The sequence below is a fragment of the Thermobia domestica genome, chromosome 9 (assembly GCF_964235325.1).
Source record: "Thermobia domestica chromosome 9, izTheDome1.hap1.1, whole genome shotgun sequence".
NCBI classification, from domain to species: domain Eukaryota; kingdom Metazoa; phylum Arthropoda; class Insecta; order Zygentoma; family Lepismatidae; genus Thermobia; species Thermobia domestica.
In genome coordinates this window covers 29,423,725-29,443,136 of record NC_137462.1, presented here as the reverse complement: position 1 = coordinate 29,443,136, position 19,412 = coordinate 29,423,725, and the positions used below count along the sequence as shown (strand labels likewise).

The 19,412-nt window shown below is 34.7% G+C and overlaps 1 protein-coding gene across 1 annotated transcript in view; it reads left to right on the top strand.

Moving 5' to 3' along the window:
• LOC145694515 (uncharacterized) overlaps positions 1-14,322 on the top strand; it is a 417,192-nt gene extending 402,870 nt beyond the window's left edge. The window contains exons 5-7 of the mRNA XM_081770827.1: positions 2,509-2,685; positions 7,598-7,737; positions 13,988-14,322. Coding sequence (XP_081626953.1) covers positions 2,509-2,685; positions 7,598-7,737; positions 13,988-14,262 — 592 coding nt within the window. The 3' untranslated portion in view covers positions 14,263-14,322. The remainder of the gene's footprint in view (positions 1-2,508; positions 2,686-7,597; positions 7,738-13,987) is intronic.
• The last annotated feature ends 5,090 nt before the right edge of the window (positions 14,323-19,412 follow it).

Below are 19,412 nucleotides of genomic sequence, written 5' to 3'. Positions count from 1 at the left end.
AAAATCAAAATACGGACACCCTTCTGGAGTACACATATTCTTATGATGTGACATCGCTCGTCAAAACATATGAACAACCTGTAACTGGTTACTTCACATAAAATTCAGCGATTCGGGGTTCGAATTTAATAACCATAGTTACTTCCGAAGTATTTATTAAACTTAGTTATTCCAGTTTTGGTTGAGTCGTCATATGGAATTTTTGTAGTTTACCATCAATAATACATTGTATTTAAAACAGAAAAGCAAATATAATTGGCAACATAATTATGGCATGCACAAAATATACTTGAAAAATAAGTCTTACCACCTTGCTGGGGCAGCCCTTTGTACTTTTACTGTATCTGGATGCCTTATTTAATTGGAAGATGTAACTGAGGATGAAGCAGTGCTAGCTGCAATCTTGAAAATGTACGTTTGTTGACCTTTAGCAGTTTTAATAAGTTCAGTAAAATTTCCTGCTTTCAACTCTACAGCAAATTCCGTGCAAGACAGGTCGATATCAAAGCGAATTGCAAACGGTAACACTACTGCGACGGAACAATAAATTCGTTGCGGAATGGAACTGCGCTACGGCCGTGATCAGCCGGTTGTCAAAATGCGATTAGTTTCCACAAAATTAAAAAAAAAATAATCTGAATAGACCAGAGAATAGGACTAGTAAGAGGAAAAATTAACGTCTGGTTTTGAGATCGTACCGGACGCCGGACAAGGAGGTCAAAAATCGAACTGTCCGGTAAAATACCGGACGGTTGGCAACCCTATCTACAGTGTGCCCTGCTTACGACCAGTGGTACGTACACACGAGCCCCACAGGAGGATTAATCTAGTCACACAGCAACCATATACGCATTTCTTTTTCTTTTTATTACAATCTGTTACTTCAAACGTGTTGGCCTGCAAGAAACACCAACTACGGCAGGTAGTAAAAGAGTTAATTCAATATACAGATTTTTACTTCGTGACAGAGACAAGTAGCCTCCTGCTGACGTCCCTATTAAACTACAACAAATCAATCAAAATTTCTTTATTTTTATTGAGTTTAAGCACAAATTTGTTAAGTCTGTGAATCACAGTTCATTTAGCCATATATTACCCACAAGAAACTCAAAACTTGCTTTTCTTCTGTACACAATTTAACGGCAACACCAGGGTTGGCTAACCTTTTTAGGCTTGGGGGCTGCTTTTCACTTCGAAATTTACTTACCTGTTCACCAGTCCACGCTGTCATAAAACAATAACAATGATCGGTATAGACAGTATGACTTAAGATTACCACGGGTCACCTGTCACGTTGGCTAGACAATTATACTGGATTTGATATGATTACATGGTCCGAATGAAAGTAATGCACATGATTTTATTGTGACACGACTATCCATGGCAGCGCGGTAAAATCGGTCGGTCAATGTGGTGGGGGGTCTACCCTTCCAACACAGCCGGTCGCCAGTTTGCTCCGAGCACTGTAAGCGGAAGGACGTGCCTCCGCGTGAAGTGTTTTTTTCGACTTTGTAACAAGGCGCAATGGAGCGTTTGCTTGAACAGCGAAGTCTTGCGTGAAGCTTGGAAAGAATTCAACCGAAACATTTCAGATGCTTCAAGAGGCCTTCAAAGATGACTGCATTTGAAGGTCACAGACCGGGAGGTGGCACAAGGCGTTCAAGAAGGGTCAGGAGGAGGTCGCCGAGAAACCCCGTTCTGGACGCCCAACAGCCAGAATCGACGAAAACGTGGAACGTGTGCGGAAAGTTTTGCGTTCCGACCGTCCACTGAGCATCCAGCAAATTGCTGACACCCTACACATGTCCACATTTGTGGTACATCGGATGGTGAACGAGGATCTGCAAGTGCGCAAGGTCTGCGTGAACTTTGTGAGGAAAAAGTGTGCCAACTTCTTGGCCCGGAGCAAACCCCGGTGGTTTCCCATCCCCCTTACAGTCCGACTAGGCTCCGTACGACTTCTTTTTGTTTCCCCAACTGAAGAGAGAGCTGAAAGGAAAACATTGGGAGATCGTGGAAAACACCCAAAAGCTTGTTACAACATTCCTGAGAAACATTCCTGTCGAGGATTTTCAGGATGCCTTCCAGGCGTGGCAGACACGTCTCCACAAGTGTATTCATGCAAGAGGAGAGTATTTTGAAGAATTTTAAGCATTTGTACAGGTCCGATCAATATTTTTTTTTTTTCAGAAAATGCACATTACTTTTATAATGGACAATGTAGACTTGAACTTTTACTGAATGTCCCACTTGCTACGGACCCTAGTGCTTTTAACCATAATTCACAAAACAAATAAACAGATGGAAATAAACATGTGTATAGACCCACCTTGGTACACCATTGAGTGCTGACAACATCAAGTGTTGAAAAGTGGCCGCAAATAAAACGAAACTATTTTGGCATACCCAATGAGGGCTGCATCCGACAGCAAGTGGGACACCCAGTAAAGTGGAGTACGTGCAAACATACATTAATTCTTCTCTGAATTATTTATATAATATAGGTAGTCTGCAGTATCTCCATCTTGGTTACAACCATCTGGATTCTGTTCCCTCTGAGGCTTTAAGAAATATACACAGGCTCCGTCAACTTGATCTCCGTAATAACAATATTTCCAGCATACCTGATGAAGCATTTGATGGTTTTGGAGAATCAATCACGTTCCTCTACCTTCAGAAAAACCAGTAAGTATACGATTTGTTTCTGTTTCGGTTGATATACGTACATACAAATTCAGAATGTATATTAGATGCAAAAATTAAAACACTAAACGATTATCAATCAACACACTCATGCTAAAACATTGATTACAGGCTTCTGCCTAAAAAGCCATTCAAGACACCATGACTGCAAGTTTTAACACTCTTCCTTGATCATCATATGTATTCTGTTATTATTGGTAGGTCACTTGCCGCAGCTGAGAAGCTTCCATGTCCCGCACTCTTCGCTAACCTCTTCGTCTTCACGTACGATTTTTGTTTTGATATCGTCCATTAACTGAATTAGTCATTTCGAAAAGGCCATATATCCACCAAAGTAAATTGTTGAGGAGAAAGAAAAAAACTTTGGATTGCAAACTCGACGTGTACAATGACATCGATGTTATTGAGGCAATAGTGTAAGATATGTAACATAATGTGACCAGACAATTAGTTTATTTCACAGGAGATGCGCGCGTACGTCTCGGCTTTGCACTAAAATGAAAATGTAGTGAGGATGAACACATGGCCTTTTCGCAATGACTGATTCAATTGTAGTCTCCTTCACACTCTCCCTCTCTTTCCTACCACCTACCCTCTAGCACGTCTTTCATGATACAGTTCCTTCTTAACCAATGTCCACACCAGTTTCTCTTCCTCTTCCTAATAATGTCTAAATTTTTTTCTCCCTACCATTTCTAACACTCTCTCATTCGTTTTCAGCTCGACTCAGCTAATTCTCTCCATTCTTCTCCACACCTACATTTCGAAAGCTTCCAGTCGTTTTTCATCATTTTTGCGTAATATCCATGTTTTTCACCCATACAGTACAACACTCCATACGAAGCATTTTATGAGTCTTTTTTCTTAACTCTTTATTCAAGGTCCCACAAAACAATTTTTTCTTCCTCCTAAAGGCTTCTTTCTCCATTCCTATCCTTGCTATTATTTCACGTTCACATTTCATATCATTACTAATAATACTACCCAAGTATCAAGAACTAGTCACCTGTTCTATTTTCTCTCCTCCTACTTCTATATTTCACACTTATTGCTTCGTTCCAATCACAATGGCTTTTGTCTTTCTCACATTTCCCATATTCCTCAGAATCCTTCCTGAAGTTTCTAACATCTCACTGATTTTCTCTTCAGATTCTGCAACAAGCGCCATATCATCTGTAAACCTTGAAAAAGATAATAATATATATTTTGTCAAAGGTGACGCTTATTTGTTTGGTTTAATCCCATTTGTAGATTTTAAAAAATAAATACAGGTTGTTTGAAGAACAGATGGGCTGCCAGGCTTTTTGAACCTAACTGTATATACGATGTTGCTTAGTGACTGAAAGCCATTTTGACCGAAATAATAACACTTTAATTGAGAGTAAATATTACAATGTTTCTATTTTTTTTTTTAATGAAAATGATATCTTTACTATATCATCCCCATTATTACGTCCTCCAGGCTAAAGAAGACTCATGATTGGTGAAGGTAAATAGTTACGGAAAAATTGCTGGGATAAGAAATGTGGAAAGAAACTGGCTAACTCCAAGAAAACCCATGGGCATAAGAATGTATATTTACAGATAATATGTAAAAATAAATCAACCCGAATTATTTGGGACTTTTTTTTTTTTTTTTTTGTATATTCTGATTTGGAATAACCCAAAATATTTGCTCGGTACAAATTGTTGCACAGAGTGGCTGTTTATACTCAATTGTAACGCATTACCCCGTAGTTCGTGGATTTAATCTCAGGTGGCAAAAAAAAAAAAAACTTTGAGTATTACGTCCCAGGGTTATTCCGGTTAGGCTAAAGAAGAAGGTGATGATGAGTAATGAATGAAATGGCGGAATGAAGAAAGTAGGAGGAAACGGGAGAACGCCGAGGAAACCCACTCACACGGTGTTTGTCCACCACAAAGTTCACTTGGCGGTGGCTAGGATCGAACCCGGGACCCCAAGTACCAGAGGTGAACACATCTCAGGTGGCAGCGTTGATCATGGAAGGATACATTTATTATGCTTTTAAAATATTAAATTGAAAAATATGACTTTCGAAACATTTTTTCTGCATAAAATATGATGGTTAGATAGTTAGTACTCATAAGTTCAGTTATCTTAGTTTTAATAGTGTCTTCATATTTTTGAATTGATAAAGTTAACAGAAATCTGTTACAGGTTTTGCTCACAAATATGTGTTGCACGTTAGACTAATTTATTTAAGCTGTTGAGTCTAATCTAAAATGAATTGTCACAATACGTAACTACAAATGCATAGATTTCAATACACGCAGTTTCCTTGGATATAAATAAATATATTGACGCATATCCAATTGGCAATACCTCTTTCCCTGAATGGTTCAAATAATAATAATATACTAATAATAATAATAATAATAATAATAATAATAATAAAAGGTAATACACAGAACAAAATAACACTTATGGCGCTTGACTGTAGTGGACAAAATGACTCATGGAGTGTTGAGTCTTCTTTGAAAAAATCCTGGTCCGTTAATCCTTTTCTACTAGTATAATATCTCTGGTAGTTAACTATGGTATATCACACCATCGATCTTGTGAAATTTATTTTCTATGAACATGTTGATATTGCATCCAAAGTACCAGGTTATTACAAATGATTGACCTGATTTCATAAATTCCCTGTAGCTTTATTATTGAACATAATGTCGCAAATCTTTGCAGATGTGTTGAAAAACTCAAAAAGAAAAAAAAGTTTCTTTGTGATGCAGGCTCTGCCACGAGAACGCAGCAGTGATCATTTAAGATGGCAATAGGGGCAGAGAAGTTTTGAGTTTCATTTACATCAGTCTGCCCTGACAAAGCAACGACACTTCCAAAGTTCAAGAAATATCCACCAACTGCAAAGTCCATCCGGCGATAGTATGCATAGTTTCCTACAGCTTCTGAATGACTCTGTAAGGGGAAGTTAAGGTTCGTTTAAAGGGACAAGTTTTGTCAATAGACTTGTCACTAGTTTTCGTATACATGTATTTTTTTACCTTTCACGAGAATTCACTATTTCTCTTACAAATTTCAACCTAGAGACTTAAAATTTTTAAATAAGAAAATTCATAATTTATTGAAGGCAACAGTCCGTTCCGATTTTTTATTTAGAATTTTCTTCATTGTTGAAATGGTTTGATTGTTGAAATGATCATCCAAACCTTTAACAATGTAACTGCTTCAACAATGAAGAAATTTCTAAATAAAAAAATCGATATTTTCGATAGGTTATGAAGTTCCTTCTCTAAAAATTTGAAGTCTCTAGGTTGATATTTGTAAGAAAAATTGTAAATTTTCGTAAAAGGTAAAAAGTACATGAGAGATATACGAAGACTGTAGTGACATCTATTGGCAAAACTTGTTCCTTTACACCAACCTTAAGTGGCCGGCCTACAGTGACTGCAAAAACGGTTGAGCGTGTGCAAGCAAGTTTTGTACGAAGCCCACAGAAGTCGATGAACAGAGCAAGCAGAGAGCTGAACATTCCACAATCTACTGTTTGGAATATCTTACGGAAACGACTGCAATTGCTACAAGCACTGACGCCTGACGGCAAAGTCAAACGCTTTGAATTTTCGGCAAAGTTACTATAGCTTATACACTGAAAAAAAGGTTTGGTCAGATTGACCAAAAAATAGATGCTGGTGACCAAATCGTTTGGTCAATATAGCACCAACCAAAAGTTTGGTCATCAGCACGAAATCATTTGGCTACGATTTGTTTGATTGCAAGAACCTAGTATTTGGTTACCACTACCATATATGCATTTGGTAAGTTTGACCAAATAATGACCAAATAAATAGGATTTGGTTGGGAATACTAAAAATTTGGTTAAAATGATCCAGATTTGGTTCTTGGAACTAAATAATTTGGTTGTAAATACTAAACTTGTATCTAGTGAGTTTGACCAAAATATTTGGTAGAAATTACTAAATACTGTTGGTATAGGTACTAAACTGAAAATAATACGCTAAAGTCATGGGAACTTTTTTCTAACAAATATGGTAAGAAAGCAAGAAATTTTTAAACATGCAAGTGGAAAGTTAGTACATGTGTAAATATTACGTGTAGTTTGGATGAGAATACACATCCCATAATAACCCTTGCCCCTATAATTTTGCTCCCTGCCCTAGCGTCGTCAATACAACTTTCTCGCTTCATCTATATATAAATGTATATTTGTTATGCCAAATGTACGGCCACTAAAATAACCAATACACATTACATTATAGTAAAGTAATATATATGAAAAAGTAAGCTTACCTCGATTTACACAATTAGTCACAAACTTCAAATATTCATTCTGTGCTGTTAAATAGTCAGTCTTATTCGTCTCTTACATAAGCTCAAAACACTGATAGCTTCCATAAAGCTTACCCAGAAGTCAAATCGGTACATGTAACTTTGTACTAACTAAACACTTTGGTCAGGAAAACCAAATCGCTTAAGTTTTGGTTGGCATAACCAAATTAATCAACCAAATGTTCTGACCAAAAAGTATAGTGTTCATGACCAAACACGTTTGGTATAAATGACCAAATTTTGGTTAAACTAACCATATAAAGTGACCAAATGCCCTGACCAAGCAAATTTGGTATTCCTGACCGTCATTTTTTTTAGTGTATAAGATGGATTTTGTGAAAAACTCATCTTCAGTGATAAAACATTTTTTTTGTGAATGTTCCAAAAACACAACTTTTTAAGCTTTTCAATGAGTCTGCAAAATTTTGTGACAATATGAAAAATAATAAAGCCACAATGAATTTATGAAATCGGGTCAATCATTTACAAGAACCCTGTAATTGATATATTGCTGTTCTACAGTATTTTACTTTTGTTTCATTTACTTATTTATTATTTTTGTAGCATCCAAGATCTACCTGGGTTGGCATTTGACAAATTAAACTCCCTGGAAGTTCTAAACCTTCAGAACAACAACCTTCGGCATATAACTGAGGACGTAATGGGATCATTGATAGATACGTTGAAGACAATCGACATTAGCGGTTAGTATGGGGTATTTTATTTACATCCAATACCTATAAACGTAAAGGTATCAATATATAAATAACGATTACCAGAATTTAATTAATTGGCTTACGTTTTGTATAAATATCTTTATGATACTAAAAAAAATAACAATACCTATCACGTAGTATTTAAAGCCTGTGACAAACATCTTGGCATTTCAGCTAAACGAATAAAACGCAAGCTCTAACGCGACGTTGCCAAGTGGTAAAGGGGTGCGGCTATGACAGCTAAGCAGACGAACTATAGCGCGATCAGGTGGCAGGGAATAGATTGAAGTGAATGTGTACAAAATAACGTGGCAATACCGCAGGCCTCTCATTTGCTAGCAGCATTTAAAGGGAACTTGAAGAGCCGCCTTCAAGTGCCAAGATGTTTGTCACGCCATTTAATTCTTTAACTAAGTAAGTGACTTTCAGACTAATTTAAACCGAAATTACAGACACAACTGAGTTTATATGCATTCCAGGACAAGTAATAAATTGTCATTCCTGACTAGTAATCAGTTAGTTTCTTCTAGATTATTTCATTCTTTTAGGAGTAGGCAGGATATAAAGATCCTGAGGTGTATCGGATCTGGACCCCACCCCCCCTCATCAAAAAACTTCGTGACTCAACATACAGTTTTATATTTTCTTAATAAAACTATATTTGTTCTAGCAGGGAAATACGAGTATCCTAAAGATTGATTGATATATTCTAAAGATTTGATCTTGAAATTCTTCTATATTTTTCCCAGAATATAGATGGCAGCACTTAACAATTACTTACCGTATTTTCGGGTACAGAACAACATTGCTACAATTCTAAATACATATAGTGTCCTGCAGTTTTGGATCCCTCCAAAACTTGGGACCCCTTCCAACAAAAAATCCTGGGTGCTTGCCTGATAAGATCTACCACATTTTCTTCATAATTGACAACTGTCGACGAAGATTAAATTAAGTAGAAAAACTATTTAAAAATTCTGAATCGAGTGAACTGTACACTTCCATCCAGTGGCGGATCTATAAGGTGAAAACTGGACAGGGAGCCAGCCAGAACTCACACTACGATAGGTATATCATGTGTTTGCGCAAATCATTTTATATCGCAAACACATGATATAAAATGATATATATATCATTCGTGTATACCCTTCGTGTATATCTCTTAAAGTAACTGTTGTTTGAACAGTTGAATAATGCCACCAGGTGAAGCTAGTCGAAGAGAAACTATTCTGCTGTATGAATGCATCTCATATAGTACTTTTAAAAAAGATTTGTCTGGATTTTTGAATCACCCCTTCAATTCGAATGCGTTCTTTTCTTACTATAAAAAAAAATTGGCAGGAAATACGCAAAAAAGTGATAATTTCGTCAATATGGGGAACATGGATATTAATTTTATATTGCAAGGATTTATACATACTCATATACTATAACCACATTTTTCACTATAAACACGTGTTTTTACGACTATAAATAAATAGCGGTAGATTACAGGAAGAAACTGTACCTTTTCGAAAGAAACAAAGAGCACACGGAAAGCCACGAAGAAATCCGACTACCCCCACACAGGCCCTCCCTCCAAGAACATGGCTATATAAGCGAACGACGGAAGCAAGAAGTTATCAGTGCCAGTGCTGATCGATAACCTTCTCCCAAGACCACCATGGGTTACGTCTGAGCATGCGCGCCGACTACGTGGGTGCTCCGGGGCTACGGTAACCACACAAATAATCTTGTGGGTGCGGCGCACCCACAAGATTTCTAGTTTGGGCCCGGGTTTGAACCCGTTTCTCTTGCGTTTAAGTTAGTCGTGTTACCGACTGACCTAGGGCAACCCCAACTTATCCTTAAAGTACCGGTATATTTATCACAGCACAGTCCTTTATGACAGTGTTCATAAAAGATTTTAACTTAAAAAAAATGAATAAAATATCGAGACTTCTCTGAAAACATATAGGCTAACACGTCCCGCCATTGATATACACCCATATAAATTTTGCGAAGTCGGGGCCGTTGCGTCGGAGGCTGCTATGGGCTAAGACAATTCCCTAACCAAGACATCATAGTGTAACCTAGAGGAATTATTTTACACTGAGAACATTTATTTAGTGCATTTAAAGCCTAAGAGAACACTAATAGGAACTTTGTACAAAAAATTTATATACGATATTTTTATAAAAGGATGAAGGATCAAAATCTCCCGTGTGCATCATTGACTGTACCTATAGAACATTGCAATATCAATACTCTTTTACCAAGCACGAATAATATGTACTAATCAACAGAACTTTAAAAGGAATAGCAAGGGATTGTAATAATTAATTTTTGCTTATTGTATTAAATGAGAGAAAGCACACATCCTTTATTGCTTTTTGACTTAATTTTCTTACATTTTACTACGAGCACACAGCGACACAACACATAATAGCGATCCATTCAAGAACTAATGCGTCGATTGCCTGTGTTTGCAAATTTTTATTTACACTTTTTCGTGGGCCCTGCAGAAGTTTCCACATTAACTTTCTCTCCGCATTGATATTATGGCTAGGTTGGACGTTCACATTGTGGAATTCAAGGATTGTTTTACACATTGCATAATAGAGAATCTGCAAATGAAACTTTCAAAAATTTCAAAAAATTTCCAATAAAGAATGAAAGGCATCATAAACTTTCAAACTATATAAATTATAGCTTCAATTATTTTTTGTCATTCACAAAACATGTGGTCTATGCCACCCCCCCCCCCGACACCAGGCTAGATCCGCCACTGCTTCGATCGACCCATTGCCCTACTAATCAATCCACATTCACTAGTTAGCATCAAACTAATTTACAATACTCTATCTTCATCTATGATATTAAAGGGCATATGCAAAGGCAGGCTTAATAATAGTGTTGCATAATGAATGAATACAAGTAGCCACCAATTAATGCAACAGAGACCACAATCAAAAGCAGAGTGATAATTGATTCATCCAAATATGCTATGCCATTAATAGGTACACTGATCATCTGCAGACAACAGACAATCTCTCTCTCTCTCACACACACACATAAAACAACATACTATTAGCTATAGAAATTTCAGTTATACCATTCAAATCCTGTTACTTGCAATTAACAATAATTTATCGGTTTCAATAAGTTCTTATATATATACGAAAAAATGTCCCCTCCTCCTTCGAGGATTTCCTGAAATATAAATTTCATGCTTTCTTCCTTTTTTTGAGGTTCATGATATTTGTTTCCATTCTCCTTAGAGATCATGGGAAGTACATTTTTTCATTGAATGAAATATTTCAGTTTAACGTCCCACGTATATGCGCATTAGGCTACAGGAGACGGATGATTAAGACAAGCCAATCATGATGGAAGAATTGGTGAAAGGAAATGTGGGTACCCTGAGAAAACCCACGGACACAATGTTGTCCCTTAAGAGATCCAATCACGGCGAAATTAAAATACCGCTAATTTTACAGTAATTATGTGATATCTTCAAATAGATAAAAGCTAATCAAAAAGTGGTACAAGAGCTCGCTAGATAAAATCATTTTACACGAAATATCATTATCATTACTCACTTATCTGCTTTCAATTTCAAGCCATTTAGAAAATCGGTATTTATTTTCACGTTTATAAATGGCTGCAAACGGAAAGCTACTAGATGACTCGTGATACCGGTACCTCATGCAAAATAATATTGTCTATCGCGCTCGTGTTCCACATTTTGATTATCTCTTATCTATTTGAAGATATCACATAATTACTGTAAAATTAGCGGTATTTTAATTTCGCAGTGATTAGGCCTCTTTAAGTTATGTAGGCTCAAGGAGGCAGTGATAGGATGAGAATGAATGAAAATGGTGGAATGAAGAAAGTGAGAGGGAACGGGAGAACCTCGAGGAAAATCACACACATACACACATTGTTTGTCCACTACAAGGCTCACTTGACTCAAGGTGGAATCGAACCAGGGACCCCATACACCTGAAGTGAACGCTCTACCACTGCACCACCGTAGCCTCTATAATTTTCATTATCTCCTCATCCTCCAATGTTTGTAAGAAACTATAGTTACCTCGTCATTTTCTTTCCTCTTGTGGGTGTACAAAATTTTAACTGGTTTCCTCCTCTTCTGAGATATAAAATACGAGAAGTATACGATTTTAGTTCCCTTTTCCTTTGAGGTGTATGGAAAGTGTAAATTTATTCATTTCCGGAATGCACGAAAAATGTAATTTTCATAGGAGCCTCTTTGCTAAATGTACGAAATGCGTAATATTTTTGTTTTCTTCCTCCTTTGAACCATAAGGAAAGTATTTTCATGATTTCCTTAACCTTTCACATATGTGCAAACTATACACACACATCATTTTCTTCTCTCTTCAGAACGTATTATCTTGTACAAAACGTGTAATTAGTTTCTATCTCTCCTGATGTGTAGGAAAAGAGTACGAAGTGCTTTTCTGTTTGTTTCAGGTTCGGAATTTTATTTACTTATTTTGTTCTCTGGAGTGTACGAAAACTATAATTTTCATTTTGTTCTCTGGAGTGTACGAAAACTATAATTTTCATTTTGTTCTCTGGAGTGTACGAAAACTATAATTTTCATTTTGTTCTCTGGAGTGTACGAAAACTATAATTTTCATTTTGTTCTCTGGAGTGTACGAAAACTATAATTTTCATTTTGTTCTCTGGAGTGTAAGAAAACTATAATTTTCATGGTTCCCTTTGTTTTCAAGAGACATGGGAAAAGCGTACTATTTGTTTCCTTCCTCTTTTGAAGAAAATGAAAAAAAAAACTATTTCTTTTAATGATTTTATCATTCATTGGCGTGTAGGAAAAGCGCAATTGCTATTTTCTTTTCTTTTATAAATGTCCAAAAGTGTCACTGTTCCTTCCCCTTCTGAAATATTTTCCAATTCCTTCAAAGTGTATGAAAAGCATTTTTTCCCTTTGCAGCGTGCGAAAAATGTAATTTTTAAGATTACCACTGCTGAAGTACAGGAAGAGCATAATATTTTTCTTCCTCCTTTGATGTACGAGGGCGATTCAATAAGTAAAACACAATAACTAATGTAAAAAAAAAAAGTGTAACAGCAAACACATCAAGAATATATACAAACTGAAGATTCATAATAAAGGTACTCTTTCACATAACCGCCAAGTCTCTCAACACATTTTTCTCATCGCGAAACAAGTTTCAAAATACCTTGTTCATAGACGTCTGTCTTTGGGATTATGATTATCTGCGTACAACTGATTTAATTTCACCATTAGAATTGAAACATTAGTCGGTCAAAAATTTCCTCATCTGCTCTAAAATATGATAGTCCAAAGGTGCCAGATCAGGACTGTATGGAGCATGCTCAAACATCTCCCACCCAAATTTTGTTGAGTTTCTCACGAACAGAAGCAGCAACATGGGAGATCAGTACAATACCGTATTGGAAAATTATGTGTTAGTTAGTAATCCATCTTCATATACGGAAAATATGATTTTTATGATTTCCTCATCCTTTAACGTGTAGGAAATATATAGTCCTTATTTTCTTTTTTCTTGAGGGACAATCAAAAGTTTCATCTTCTGAGACAGCAAAAATGTAGGAATATTTTCTCTTCCCTTGAGGTGTTCGGAAATTATAGTGTTCCTTCTTTTCTTTGGAGTGTACGAAAACATTAACTTTTATGGTTATCTCCTTTAGCTGAGACGTAAGGAAAACATAATATTACGTTTCGTTCTCCTTAAGGGTATATGGAAAGTAAGACATCTATTGGATTACAGCAAGTTTCAGCTCGCCTGGCATAGGACTCCGTATAAATCGATCACGTAAACTCGGTCGGCTAATGACCAACTGTATATGCAGACAAGTTAAGACTATTAATTTGTTTTTGTCATGATGTTGAAATCTAAAACATGTAGTATTGCCTTATCAAGGATGTTATAAAATAGAGGATCTGTCCATACAACAAAATCGTGAAGCCACACGTCACAGCTTCGCCACGCCTACTCTGCCCACTCCGCGCCACTAAGATCGCAACATTTCGAGCCAACAATCATGGCGGAAACGAGACAAGCCAATCAGATGTGCCGGTTCAGACGATGCTCGATTTTTTTTTATTTTTTTGCTTCATTGGGTTCATATGATGAACATACGTATGGGCAGATCCTCTATTTTATAACATCCTTGTGCCTTATACTTTAGACCTGAATAACACGACTCTTGCTTTTTGCAGCCAATCCATTGGTATGTTCGTGTGATCTTCGGTGGTACAAGGACTGGCTGAATAATATAAATGACAAGGAGGACGAGAGGGCAGGACTGAAGTCTAAGACAATGTGTCGAACAGAGAGAGAGCACAGGGAGTACCATGTAGCCGATGTACCTTTTGAGGAAATGGAATGCGGTGGCAAGAGTTCCATGGAGTTAGCCAACCCCAGCTCTGGCACTCGCATCATATTAGAGTTATCCGTCGCCTCATTTTGTTTTAGTTCGTTACTATTAAAATAATTAACACAGAAAGCAAAAACAAGACACAGACGACGGAAACAATGTTCTTGTTTTTTTAAATATATATATGTAATTATTACAGTCTCCGCAAGATCTAGGAGGGACGAAAAAAGCTTGTTAGGCTTCAACTAATCACAGCGAAGAACAGTTAAAAACTATTGCGGATGACTGTGAGTAATGAGAATAGTTTGGGGCTATAGTGCGTGTTATGAAGCACTGACGTAAAACATTACTCACTAAATATAAAAGTCGGATAAATTTCAAGCTTCATAAGATCTTGCGAAGAGAATAGTTAAATTTGTTTTGTAATTTTATTTTTATAAATATAAGAGAAATATATATTGAAGAAGGGAACAGCAAGAACACGGTCAGGAACAGTTAAATTATTTTTTGTTAATAAATATGATCAAATAGACTGGTCCTATTCAATATGGTAAATAACATACGACTCTAGTTATTTATAATAACTGATCCAAGCTAATAATGAAAATTTTAACGTTCGTTTTTTTTTACAAGAAATAAAACAAATGCTAGTACTCTAATCAACATGGCATATTACAAACCAATTAAATCACCTGTGATGCTCACTTGTAACAGTACAAAAAAAAAAAAAAACATTTTCATTATTAATTCTTGTCATCCATAAGCAGAGTTAAGAATTGTCTGCTGGGGGTGGGGGTGCAGACCTTTTGGTTGGTCTCGGTCCTGTGGAATAATTCCCAGACAGATATTGGTAGATGGCCATCTTGTAGATGGCATTTTTATTTATTGTCAAAAAGTGGGGAGTTTAACTGGTCTCCTCCTATTAACCATACCCCCTCAAGCTCCGCCCATAATGTTATCATTATCCAATTACTCAGTTTTGGATTATTGAAAACTTATAAAATAACATTGAAGTAATTTAATTACCGAATCTTATATATATATATATATATATATATATATATATATATATATATATATATATATATATATATATATATATATATATATTATTTTACAATTTCCTTTGTTCTAAGAAGTAATGCTCTGCCTAATACGTAACTTCTAAGAAACAACCGACATTGAAACACAATGTGAGAAAACACATGAAAAAAAAAAACATTAATACAAAACTACTACTAATGAACAACAATGACTATAAAAATTATAGTAATTAAGACAACGAGAAGATTGAATACAAAACACTACAAATCAAAAATTGCAATGTAAATATTTTACTATTGTGTATGATTTCGGAAACACAACAACAACAACAAAACTGAAAAAAGATTAATTGACTAGCTGAACATTAAAATTTTATCAAAGAAAATCAAAAGTGGGGTTGTTTTCTGACAGTGTTCTTGCTAAACATAAATAAACCGAAAAAAAATAAGATTTTTTTTTTGAAATCAGTTGCTTGGTTTAGTTCGATACTATGAACCAGCAATCAATAAACGAAAATTTTTAGAAACCAATTAATCAAATTCATTTTACATGAAAATGCAAACAATAATTATGAAGCACCAAATTATTTTATATGCTACATAACAACAAAAATAAAAGCATGAAAATATACACACACATGCAAGAAATTGAAAATGTTATATGTTGCACTTTTTTTTTAAATATTTAAATTCAACATCACCTAAATATAGGTGATTTTTTAAAATTGATTATTACTTGAAAAAAAAAAACAGATTGCACAAGTTTAAAATAAATCATATACATGCTGTCTTAAGATTTTTTAAAAAATAAAACTTATTTTTCTTTAGATAAAGCAAGTGAAACTTCGGTAATTGAAGAAAGCAAGTACACGGTGAATTTTTAAAGAGTTTAACAAGAGTTTAACATTTAAAACAACATCAGTTTAACATTTAAAGTAACATTTTAACATATAATGTCAAGGAAATGTTACATGAATACCCTATGGCGAGTCATGTGTTCTTTTTAGGACAGTATAAGGTATAAATTACATATTTTCCTTATTTTTTTAAAAAAAATAACTATCAATGTCTTGTTATTAATACTAGGAACTAAAAAGTACAATTCGCAAAAACATGAGGATCAATTAAAGTTAAAAGTCCTATACCAAGTCAGTTGATATAATTCGTAAGACTGCAGTGGGAATCAGAGGATAATATCCAATGATGATGTGAGTGATGGAACACATAAGTGTTATCACATTATCAAGAAACGAAAAACGTTGAACTTTATCTTAAAAATTCACCGTTATTTGTTGGAATCAATGATTTGTTACAATTAAAAATGTTATCAAAAGTATTACAAAGTCTAAATTAAATAATTTATTACTTTATTTATAAGCAACAAATTTACTTAAAAAAAATACTTCACAGAAAAGTACACTTCTTCAGCAAATCCGCAAGAAACAAATTACCACAGATCATATATAATAAATCACAGAATACACAAATAATTATCTTTCTTTAAATATTAATATGAGTTGCACAAGTTTTTTTTGTTTGTTTTTGGTTGAAAGAAATAAATTCTAAGTATTTCTACATATGTAAATGTGATGTTTGATTGACATTATCATTGTAATTGAAGCGAAAGTGAGCGAAAGAGAGAGAGAGAAAGAGACAGAGAGAAAGAAAGAGGAAGATAGAAAGATACCTTACCATTATTCGTTCTCAACATATCAGAATGCATACAGGTATACGCATTGCAAAGAAGACAAAAAAAAAGTACAATGCAACGTACATATCACCTGGGGAAGACTGCATTATACTTGGTTATAGCAAAGTAGAAAAAATATTGTTTAATATAAATGCAAAGAAATAATAAAAAAAAAGTTTCATCATAACTTTAATAAAAGAGTAAAAAAAAAAGGAAGCACTCTTAAATACATTCATTACACGCAGATTAAAATGAAAAAAAAAATCATTGAAATTTGATGTTGCTATGAATACTCAAATGTAAATTATATATTACAGCCTTGTTGTGGTGTGTTTTACAATGTTAACAAAATATATACATATATATATTAAATATATCTTCAGCATTTTAATTCTATTCATTATGTGCTTTGAAAACATGCAAAAAATAACTATACTTTTAACAGAACAAAAAAAAATACTAATTGTAATTATAAAATGTGTTATTTTTTTAATTTTCTTCGTTGTTGGAAGTAACTATAATATGTGTGTACTGGGGTGCATGTGCACTGTAAATTTTTTGTCTTTTACTAATTTTTGTGTAAATCTTTTTAATTAAAAATCTGTAGTAATAATACTACCAATGGTAACAACAAATTAAATGTTTTGAGAGTGTGTTTGTTCTATATATATATAGGTATATTTATCATCTTTAAAAAAAAATACTCTTTTATTATTCTGTAATACCGGCCTACGGTATGAAACCATGTTTGACATATCTTTTATAATAATGAAAACGCCATACTTTCCGTGGGCATGTGGCTCATAATAATTAACAAAAAAAAATATTTTTGTACTAAAAATATCTTAGTATAACAGGTCGTTATCTAGCATGACTACGGAAAGGGCGTCACAAAGAGATTGAACAAAAGAATGAAAAATGATGTTTTTCAAATTTTTTACATTTATTACGGTATATGACGTGATCACATACTAATGGAATGGAACGATGTCGTTATTTCTTCCTGTTTTTTCAAATGCATGTGCATATATGACATTTAGAAGGAATAATTGACGACACAAATGCCGTTGTAAAATTTGTGTGTTGTGCATTTAGTCAAATAAAGGAAATAAAATAACATTGAGTTAACTCTCTGCCTACTTTCATTTTTCTATTTCATGCAATTTCCATAGAAATCCCAAACATTTTTGCACAAGATTCCATCAGAAAGTAAGGTTACAAAGCCCGCAGTGAAACATGTGTATCTTATTTCACACAACCAATACAGCCAACAGATAGTCTGCAGTGAAACATGTGTATCTTATTTCACACAACCAATACAGCCAACAGATAGTCTGCAGTGAAACGTGTGTATCTTATTTCACACAACCAATACAGCCAACAGATAGTACAAATATTAGGTTATTTTTTTGACATAGTCTTTATATCAATTGAAGTACTTATCGCATCGTGGGATGAGTTTGAAGATATCTCCTGGTAAAAGTACTAAGTAGGATTGTGACACATTGTCTAGAGGTGCCAGTATGTCTGGAGAAGTTTTTTAATCCTTGGGACAGGTATATACGGGCTTACAATACTTTTTATATGGTTAGAGGGACTTTTTTACCTGTTTGTGAACCGATAATGACATAATTTACCTATAATTCACCTGATTTTTTATTAAATAAACACCTATTTATTTTTATTACTCCATAAAAAACCCCTGTTCATTTTTTATCAGTCCACAGAAACCCCTATTCATTTTTTATCAGCCGACAGAAAGCCCTGTTCATTTTTTATCAGCCGACAGAAAGCCCTATTTATTTTTTATCAGCCGACAGAAAGCCCTGTTCATTTTTTAGCAGTCCTAAGAAGGTCCTGTTCATTTTTTATCAGCCCACAGAAAGGCCTTTTCATTTTTTAACACTGGTTTATGTTTATATTTTATTACGCATTAGAAAGCACTATTTATTTTTTATTAAGCAATAGGAAGTTTTATTTATTTTTTAACAGTGCTCAGAAGCATTGATTGTTTTTTATTTAATTTATTACGTATGTGTGACCTTTTGCTGGCGCCCTTACTGTTTGGTTATGTTGCGACTTTGGTTTATACTTTTACCGCTTACTTTGTATATCTTATCACGTATGTGTGACCTTTGCGCTGGCACCATTACCGTCGCGAGTTTTTTCGCCTGCCCGCTTTGTATATTCGCCGCCAGGCAGCCACGGACGCTAATGGTATTTTTCTTTATAGATAACGACACACTTTGTATGTTTATCTAATACTTTAACTTAAGTAAGAAGACAAAGTTCACTTACCTTTGATAACACCTCCGCTGTTGCCTATTTCGTAGTTGCGGTTGGTGGTTCATTGATGTTGACAATTTTCTTTATGACGTAGAAGAACTTGTTGCGCGAACCGAAAGCAAACAAATATTGCGATACCGCCGTTGTATTTTTCGGTTTTAGATATATTTATAACCTCGGTTGACAATTTGATTCAGGCTATTTTTGAATTTAATAAAATAATAATTAATTGGGTGAATATATAAAAT